We start from the raw sequence: 10318 nt of genomic DNA on the forward strand, positions 1-10318 counted from the left end.
TCATCTCATTTCAACCAAATATCAAAAAAGGCAATCCTTATTCTTACCTTTTCCATCTAATTTCCTCACTCATCAAACAAAATAATTGTCGTTTTAAATTACCAAAAACACCCTTCTCAAAAGTTCCCACTCTCGTAAAATCTCCAAAAACACCCTTCTCCACTCACTTACCTCCACCTTTTCTTTCCTTTTGTAATATAAAATAAAAACAAACTACTTTTGTTTTTCCTGTTTTCAAATATTTTTTTGTTAATCAAAACACCCTAGAGTATACTTTAAATGAAATTTCCCTATAGTTATAGAAACATAGAAACCCCCGTCGTTTATAGTTGGTGTTAAATAAACGATAGAGGGGCAATTAGGTAAATATATGTTAATACATCATTCTACGAACCTCTACGGTACACTACGACTCTCTAATAGAAGGGGTATTTAGGTTATTTATGAAATGTTAGGGAGGTTTTTGATTAAACATGCCGGGGGTTCTAAAAAACGCCTTATATTTTATTCCCTCTTAGGCTCTTGCCTCTTACACAACAAATCCTAAGAGCTGGTCTGGTCTAACTAGCCGGCGATCCACGAAACCGACTCATCCTCGAACTCTTTTACATGTTCTTCTTCTCTTCCCAGCACAAAGAAGCTTCTCTTTCTCATTATTTTAAGCTCACAATCTCAGCTTTATGCCATTTATTAAAGTAATTCAATCTCTTTTATAAATCCATCATGTAGTAGTAGTGCTTGTAGTCTTTCTCACGACTAATCTTTTTTATCTGTCTCTGTCTCAAGTTTTGTGAGGCCAGTTGGAGAGGTTTTGAATCTTTCAGATTTGAGCCAGCCACCGCTTTGGTTTATTCTTTAAGGCTTTGTCAAGAGCTTTCATGAAAAGGATAGGATCTGTTTTGAAAGCTCGTAGTTTATTTATACTGAGAAAGGTATGATTTTATGGTGACATTAGGATCTGTGCCTCTTTTATGACATGGGTCGATCTCCTTTTGCCTAAAGGTGCAATGGGTTTGGGTGGTTTTTTGGTTTACTGTTTTCTGGGTTGTTTGGTTGCTGAGAAAATTTGTGGGAAAGTGTAGGAAAATCTAAGGAAGTAGGATTATGCTTTGATTTCGTAACTGGAATGTGATATACTGTGAAGTTTGGAAGGTTTACTTAATGGAGTCTAGTGTAATTGTGCTACTTTGTTTTTGATCTTTTACTTGATTTAAGGTTTTGAAGTGAAAATCTGAGTCATTTTCTTGGCAACCAAACAAAGATTTAAGGCATTTATGAACGATCTGTTTCTTTAAACTAAAGCTCGTTGTTATTTGTACGGATTTTTCTTATTCGAACTTTTCAAAAAATTGTTTTCGACTAGGACTTATACTATTTGGCTGCTGACTAAATGTAGGGGGCTAAGAGACATTAAGATGATAGGATTTATTTGTATGGAATTTTCTTATTTCTTGATCTGTTGCTAAGGAGTGCAAATCATAAGAATGAACTATTATTTAACGTTTTCTTTTACAATTCAACTGTGTAGAGGATCAAATATTAGGCTTAGATTGGGTGGTGAATGATTTGTATTAGTTGTTTAATCTATATTTCCATTGAGATTGATTTTGTTGCATTTTGAAATTTCAGGAACCAAGGCTGATTCTTTTGTAGTGTTCAAATATGGCTTCCAAATCATTCAAAGGAAGCCGATCAAACCTATCAACGTCTTCAGATGCTCATGATGCACACAGACCACCATTACCTCCAACTGTGACATTTGGCCGGAGAACTTCCTCTGGTCGCTACATCAGCTACTCACGAGATGATCTTGACAGTGAGCTTGGAAGTAGTGATTTCATGAACTACACAGTACACATACCGCCCACCCCTGATAATCAACCCATGGATCCATCAATCTCACAGAAGGTTGAGGAACAATATGTTTCGAATTCACTCTTTACGGGAGGTTTCAATAGCGTTACTCGAGCACATCTCATGGATAAGGTGATTGAATCTGAAGCAAACCATCCCCAGATGGCTGGTGCAAAAGGGTCTTCATGTGCAATCCCAGGGTGTGATGCGAAGGTGATGAGTGATGAGCGTGGTGTGGATATTCTCCCTTGTGAGTGTGATTTTAAAATATGTAGGGACTGCTATATTGATGCAGTGAAAACTGGAGGTGGGATTTGCCCAGGATGTAAGGAGCAATACAAGAATTTAGATCTGGATGAGGTGGCCGTGGATAATGGGCGGCCACTACCACTTCCTCCTCCAGCTGGAATGTCCAAAATGGAAAGAAGGTTATCTTTGATGAAGTCAACAAAGTCGGTGCTGATGAGGAGCCAAACCGGGGATTTTGATCACAATCGGTGGCTGTTTGAGACTAGAGGAACTTATGGTTATGGTAATGCTATATGGCCAAAGGATGGGAATTTTGGAAATGGGAAAGATGATGATGTAGCAGAGCCACAAGAATTGATGAGCAAACCCTGGAGGCCACTTACACGAAAATTAAAGATACCTGCTGCTGTTCTCAGCCCATATAGGTATAGTTCTCTGTTCTTGATTAATCATTATGTTAATTTTCTCCTTTTGAATTTAGGCATTCTGATGATGATATGATGTTTTAAGAAATTTGAGCATTTCTTCTCATTTTCATTTTACAAATATGCAGATTAGATGTTAATGAGTACAACATGCACTTATTCAGATAATCAAATGAATATGTGCTTTTCAAGTTTCCTTGTCGTTATTTATTTATTTATTTTTTTGAGCATTGTTATTTATTTCATTTAGTTATGTTGCGCATGTAATAAACTGATGGTAAGGCATAAGTGGCTTGTTAATTTTTTGAATTTTACTTGAAAGAAAACTCTTTGACATTTTCTGACCCTTGTGTGGGTAGTTCATTGTATTATTTGAGTCAATGGTGGTCATTTTATTTTATTATTTATTGTTATTACTATCATTATTGGAGCAAGGTGACCTTTTAGAATGTTACCATGTAAAACATAGAGTCAACTGAACTATAAATTTGATTCATCAATATAAAGTGGATTGATTGCATTTTTTAATTTTTTTTGGTTCAAAATATTATTGTTTAAACTCTATATATTTAAATTAGCCTATGAGGTTTAATTGACTTAACCTTTTTTTTTTACTTTATTTGATCCTTGTCAAAGCGCGCACACACACACACACATATATTTCAATATCTTCCCCCAGCTGTTTTTTAATTTGAAAACCGGCTCAATCACTCATGATTTTCAAATCATACTTTGATGCAAATTTTGTTAGTTCAGTCATGGCAATGACCCTGACTATTTATTGTACCTGCAGTTCTTAATTTGAAACATTTACTTAAATTTAATTTAGATATACGAGGTAAACACATTTTACCTATTCGTTATCCTCTTACACTTAAGCTGATGATTACTTTTTTTTCTTTGTTTCATTTCTTCTCACAGGCTTCTAATTTTCATTCGGATCGTTGTTCTTGCATTGTTTTTGATGTGGAGGGTAAAAAACCCAAACAATGATGCAATTTGGCTGTGGGGAATGTCTGTGGTTTGTGAAATCTGGTTTGCTTTTTCATGGCTTCTTGATCAACTTCCCAAGCTGTGCCCTGTTAATCGTGCTACAGATCTTAATGTCCTGAAGGATAAATTTGAAGCACCTACCCCCAACAACCCCACTGGAAAATCTGACCTTCCAGGCGTAGATGTCTTTGTATCTACTGCTGATCCAGAGAAAGAACCACCTCTTGTCACTGCAAATACTATCTTGTCAATTTTAGCTGCTGACTACCCTGTGGAAAAGCTTGCTTGTTATGTTTCTGATGATGGTGGAGCACTTCTAACTTTTGAGGCCATGGCTGAAGCAGCAAGCTTTGCTAACATTTGGGTTCCATTTTGTCGGAAGCATGATATTGAGCCCAGAAATCCAGAGTCGTACTTCAATTTGAAACGGGATCCTTACAAGAACAAAGTGAAGTCAGATTTTGTCAAGGATCGTAGACGAGTTAAACGTGAGTACGATGAGTTCAAGGTCCGGATCAATGGGTTGCCTGAATCTATCCGTCGCCGTTCTGACGCTTATCATGCTAGGGAGGAAATCAAGGCCATGAAGACGCAGAGACAGAATAGGGAGGATGAACCTGTGGAGAGTGTGAAGATTCCGAAAGCCACCTGGATGGCTGATGGTACCCACTGGCCAGGAACGTGGTTGACCCCTTCCAGTGAGCACTCTAAAGGTGACCATGCTGGTATAATACAGGTAAGGATTGTTTGAAATTATTTAATGCGAAGGATTGTGTGAATATACTCGGTAGATGAAGACTTCTTTTAGGTTTCATTACAAATATCAACATTAGTACTAGAAATATTAAAAATATTATACTGATATTGTTTTTCATTAAAATTATGCAGGTGATGTTGAAACCTCCCAGTGATGACCCACTACATGGAACAGCTGATGATGCCAAGCTCATTGATCTGACTGATGTTGACATCCGTCTCCCATTACTGGTTTATGTTTCTCGTGAGAAGCGTCCTGGCTATGATCACAACAAGAAGGCAGGAGCCATGAATGCATTGGTTCGAGCCTCTGCCATTATGTCTAATGGGCCCTTCATTCTCAACCTTGACTGTGACCACTACATCTACAACTCTCAGGCAATGAGGGAAGGCATGTGCTTCATGATGGATCGAGGGGGTGATCGCCTTTGTTATGTGCAGTTCCCTCAGAGATTTGAGGGTATTGATCCTTCTGATCGATATGCCAATCACAACACTGTCTTTTTTGATGTTAACATGAGAGCCTTAGATGGACTTATGGGACCAGTTTATGTTGGAACTGGATGTCTCTTTAGGAGGATTGCTCTATATGGGTTTGATCCACCTCGGTCAAAAGAACACCATCCAGGTTGCTGCAGCTGCTGCTTTTCCCGTCGAAAGAAGCAGTCCATTGCTAACACCCCAGAAGAGAATCGGGCCCTAAGAATGGGTGACTCAGATGATGAAGAGATGAACCTCTCTCTGCTCCCTAAGAAGTTTGGTAACTCAACTTTCCTCATTGACTCAATCCCGGTTGCAGAGTTCCAAGGTCGACCCCTTGCCGATCACCCAGCTGTGAAGAATGGTCGCCCACCTGGTGCTCTTACCATCCCCCGTGAACTTCTTGATGCCTCAACTGTTGCAGAGGCTATTAGTGTCATCTCTTGCTGGTATGAAGACAAGACTGAGTGGGGATCTCGTGTAGGGTGGATTTATGGGTCTGTTACTGAAGATGTGGTCACTGGCTATAGGATGCACAACAGAGGATGGAAATCAGTTTATTGTGTGACCAAACGTGATGCCTTCCGTGGAACTGCTCCAATCAATCTCACTGACCGACTTCATCAAGTCTTACGGTGGGCAACTGGTTCAGTTGAGATTTTCTTCTCCCGTAACAATGCCCTTCTTGCCAGCCCTAGAATGAAGTTTCTCCAAAGGATAGCGTACCTCAATGTCGGAATCTATCCCTTTACTTCCATCTTTCTCATTGTCTATTGCTTTCTCCCTGCTCTCTCCCTCTTCTCTGGCCAGTTCATCGTCCAGACCCTCAATGTAACTTTCCTAGTCTACCTCCTTACCATTACTATCACTCTATGTTTGCTAGCTGTGCTTGAAATTAAATGGTCTGGCATTGAGTTAGAGGAATGGTGGAGAAATGAGCAGTTTTGGTTGATTGGAGGAACTAGTGCCCACCTTGCTGCCGTGCTTCAGGGGCTACTAAAAGTTGTCGCGGGGATTGAAATTTCTTTCACCTTGACATCAAAATCAGGTGGTGATGATATAGATGATGAGTTTGCTGACCTCTACACTGTGAAATGGACGTCTCTCATGATCCCACCAATCACAATCATGATGGTTAACTTAATCGCAATAGCAGTCGGGTTTAGCAGAACAATATACAGTGTCATACCACAATGGAGCCGCTTAATAGGTGGAGTTTTCTTCAGTTTCTGGGTTTTGGCACATCTCTATCCTTTTGCAAAAGGACTTATGGGAAGAAGAGGGAGGACTCCTACCATTGTTTTTGTGTGGTCAGGACTTATTGCAATCACCATCTCCCTTCTTTGGGTGGCGATCAATCCCCCGTCCGGTACTAACCAAATCGGGGGCTCGTTCCAGTTCCCATAATAGGCCATTCTTTTGTGTTAAGTTGAATCTGTCTAGTGACATTCCTTCATTACATTCTTTTCTTCTTACAACTTAATCATGCTGGTGAAAACACTAGTAACATCAAATTACTTGTTCCCATTTAAGCTTTTTATCTAGCCAGAATGCTTGGAAAAATTTAGGAAAAGTTTAGATGGGGGGGGACCTGGAAATTCCTGGCATTTTGTTCTTATATTGTATCATGTCTTACAAGGATGATCACCATTTTTCCTGGATTTTTGTTACAAGGTTCCTTCTTTATGTTTACTTAATTGGTCAAAGATCTCTCATATATTGTAGATATTTATTTCATTTATTTCTTCTTTGATCATTTTTTGGATGGTCAATATGAACATAATTAATTATCTATTATTTTAATTTAATATGTTTGATGGATTTATAATTTTAATGGAATTATTGAACTAGTATTACCTCTCACCTAACTCTTTTTTTATTTTTTTTATTTGATAAGAAGGGGAAAAAAAAAAAAAAAAACTTTTTTTGATATTAGATATGAATTGCGAGAATTCTCAAAAGTCATGCCTCTTTTTTCCAAGTGGGGTGGTTGAATTTGGATTGGAATTTGGTTATTTTGATAAGCGACCCAACAACCTACTATATATCTTCACTGTTTAGGCTTAACTGAAATGTGGGCTAGACTTTTTAAATTAATGTGTTTTTTTTCTTTTGATAATCGGGTGGTTCAGGTTAGTTATACAATCTCAACCAATCTCTAGGGTCTATTGAACACTCTACAAGTCCAATGGGTCAGATAAGACACAAACTGGTAGATGATACTTTGTAGGGCTTGAACACAAGACATCTGAGAACTTACATAGATAATTAATCTTGCCATTGGTCACAAGATTAGTAGTTAAATTGATAATGTGAATTTTATGTTTCAATAATATATATACATTTTAATATTATTTCTTTAAATGCATTCATTATCGAAATTTTTAACATAAGGTTTTTATTTTGTGCACTTTTATAATTTTTATATGAACCAATATACAACCACTTGATAAGCAGTAGATGAAACTACAATAAAATAATAATAAAAAAAATGATTAATAAACTATGTGATATGTTAGTAGAAATAATTTTTTATCATCAACTCTATTCTTTTAATTTCAATAAAACTACATTTACAACCTTTTATATAACCTTGAGATGGTAGTTCGGGATGGTTATTGTATTTGGAGAGTGAGATTCACTGCAAACTGACCAATTACGAGCTGTCAATCAGAGTTGTATGAAAAATTGCAAAATGTAGTGGTATATTTAATTATTACTATATTTCATTCAATTAATCAAAATCTAATTTAAAAATTATAGAAGAAATTACCTTTTTTTTTTTTTTTTTTTTTGGGTGCACATATATAATCTACACTTCTATTATTATTTCAGGATCGTGGACTTTTTTTTTTTTTTTTTTCTAATAGTATTAAAATAGTTAAAATCAAATATTCTCTTCTTAAATTCTAAAGTTTATTTGGCATCTTTAAAATCCAATACAAGTTTTCTCGAATATAAGATAATTAAAAGTAATACAGAAAGAAGAGGAAATTTTTTAGCGGGAAGGAAATTTAGGAAATAAAAAATGTTCTAAGTATGAATAAAATAATAAAATTTGTTAAAACAAAATCTAAAACGTTGAGTTTTTTTACTGAGCACGTGGCGTAAGATCCTTGAAAGCCATAAAAAGCAAAAATGGGGAAAAACTAGGAGAGATGCCTAATCCCTGCATCCGTCGCCCATCGGCTAATATGTCAGCATTATCAAATATGACGTCTTACACAACAAGAAGGACAAAAATGCCCTCATATACAAATAACCCTCATCCTTTCACCTATCTGCTTCAAAGTTAGACTAAAGACCCGAAGAATTTGAAAACCAAAGCTATAAACCAATCTTAATTCGGTTGTGTTTAAAATTAGGATTTTTATGTAGATGAGTGGTTAATGTTGGTTGTTTGGGTACCTTTTATTAAGGATGTTGCAAATCAAAAATTTTAATGTTTTGACAAAACTTGGGATTGCTATCGGAGTTTTGATAGTATCGATCACTTTTCACAGCCTAAGGTTGAAGACGACAAAAAGTACCATTCGATAGTAGGGTGAAAGTGTTTTGTAAACGTACGAAATCGTGTAAGTAGTAAAGAATGAGGTAGCAGATGTCGAATCTTAAGAGAATCGGTAACTACACAGTACCAAAATAAATTATCCTATTACTATTTGGTTAAACGAATTTAGAAGAGTAACTTACTAAAATCAACAAATCTAAAACAAGTTAAAAATCTGGAAGAAAATAAAATAAACAAAAACACGCTGGTTGTAACGCAAATTTGACTAAACCTAGGGTATATATTTAACACTAATTATATCCTATGTATGATAATTATTACTAATATTATCAAACTTTTTCTACAGGCAAACTGTAACATCTACTGAAAACTAGTACAATGCATGCATAATAACAATGTAAAATTGGGCCCAAAAATTTCCTTTTCATTAATAATACTATGCCTTAACACAAATAGTACTGTTTACAAAAATGCATTTTAAAAGACAAAACAGGGGAAACAGTGTAACTATTCCTCTTCGCTGCCGACGCCCTCCGACTGCGTCATCACTAGAACCTGCATCCACAAAGGAAATAACGGGGTGAGCACAAATAATGCTCAGTAAGTAAAACTCTCTAACTGTCTGTCCCGTGTGTAACTTTAATTCTTTCCTTTTCTAATTCTGTTTCTGTTTCTAATAAACATCATGCCCTCATCTTACGGAGGTACGGCCGGATGGCGTTCACACAGCACCGTCTGCTCTATGGCCATTGGGTGGAATTCACAAAGTACCAACCCGTTCTTAGTGACACCGAGTGAGGATCACAAAGCACCAACTCGATTCTTCTTAACTATCGGGTGGAGATCACCTGCACCTACCCGTTCCTCATGAATTTTGGGTAACGTTCACAAGCATTTACCGTCTCTAGTCACTATCGGGGGATGATCATAAAGCATCAACCTGTTTCTACTAACTGTTGGATGATGATCACAAAGCATCAAACCACTTTTCTAATAACCAATCGGATAGTGATCACAAAGCATCTACCCCATTTCTATACTATTGGATGACGGTCACAAAGCATCGACCCATCTCTAAGGACTATTCGGGTGATGATCACAAAGCATCAATCCGATTCCCATAACGGTCGGGTGATGATCACAAAGCATATCCCAACTTTACACTCTTCTAATTCATTCTATTGTAGCATTTTTCAATGCTCTCTACCCTTAGAGTAGTTGTACACACTAAGCTCTCACTCATAGAGTATTTGGACACAAAGTTTCCTACTCTTTCTTAGGTCACTTTTCTATGTACAAGTAGTGCCTATGGATGGTTCAACTTCACCAATACACTTATGAGATGCCAACATGCAATGTTGCAAGAATTAAGGTTTACTACTCACACTCAAACCTTATTAGGCATTTCATCAAACAACTCATGCACTATAAAACTCTATTATAGCCATGATTCTAAAACTTTTCTTAACCATCCAAAATGGGGAAAAACCCCTTCACAAGCCATAAAACCTGTCAAACAAAACACTTCCAAAAAGGGTTCATAACAACCCTTCAAATCCATCTAAAACCTTGTCAACCCAACAACCCATTTCTCATATTTGCAAGGTTAACATTCACAAAGCATAGAAATCTCCATTAATACTCCATACATGGCATATTACATGCACATCACATACATACATCATTTCTATCAAAACCCTAATCAAGAAATTTCATGAATCTCAACTTGGGTTGGGTTTTACTTACCTTTTATGGAGAGACTTCACAATTCTTCCTTCACTTGTTTAGCTTGACTTTCCTCTAATCTTAACCAAAAGAATGAAAACCTCAAACTTCAATATGGGTTAAAACTCCCAAATCACACAACTTAAGTAGAAATCCTTACCTTAGGAAGCCTTAGGTTGCTTTTCTACCCCAAATCACTTCAAAAATCCCTTGGAAATCCTTGATCAAAAGAAAAGAGAAGTTGAGAGGAGTGAAGATGGAGAGTTGCGTTTGAGAAGAAGAAATGAGGGGTTTCTTTGATTCTAATCTTTTAATGAAAATAAAC

At 36.8% G+C, this 10318-nt stretch overlaps 1 protein-coding gene across 2 annotated transcripts; it reads left to right on the forward strand.

Moving 5' to 3' along the window:
- The first annotated feature begins 677 nt into the window (after window positions 1-677).
- LOC116143280 (cellulose synthase-like protein D3) lies at window positions 678-6449 on the forward strand. Of its 2 annotated transcripts, none has more exons than XM_031428742.1 (4): window positions 678-695; window positions 1630-2528; window positions 3450-4257; window positions 4410-6449. In XM_031428742.1, exons 2-4 carry the CDS (start codon window positions 1663-1665, stop codon window positions 6162-6164), a joined length of 3429 nt encoding a protein of 1142 aa, XP_031284602.1. In that variant the 5' UTR covers window positions 678-695; window positions 1630-1662; the 3' UTR covers window positions 6165-6449. The 2 variants fall into 2 exon arrangements, with proteins under 2 accessions (XP_031284602.1, XP_031284601.1); XM_031428741.1 differs by lacking the exon at window positions 678-695 and adding an exon at window positions 908-932.
- The last annotated feature ends 3869 nt before the right edge of the window (window positions 6450-10318 follow it).

This window comes from Pistacia vera, unplaced genomic scaffold, assembly GCF_008641045.1.
Source record: "Pistacia vera cultivar Batoury unplaced genomic scaffold, PisVer_v2 Contig427, whole genome shotgun sequence".
NCBI classification, from domain to species: Eukaryota; Viridiplantae; Streptophyta; class Magnoliopsida; order Sapindales; family Anacardiaceae; genus Pistacia; species Pistacia vera.

Bases quoted from the DNA above. Each gene is read 5' to 3' on its own strand.
- LOC116143280 (XM_031428742.1), top strand. From the start codon at position 1,663: ATGGCTTCCAAATCATTCAAAGGAAGCCGATCAAACCTATCAACGTCT. The intron at 2,529-3,449 runs GTATAGTTCTCT...TTCTTCTCACAG, and splicing joins GCTGTTCTCAGCCCATATAG to GCTTCTAATTTTCATTCGGA. The intron at 4,258-4,409 runs GTAAGGATTGTT...AAAATTATGCAG, and splicing joins ACCATGCTGGTATAATACAG to GTGATGTTGAAACCTCCCAG.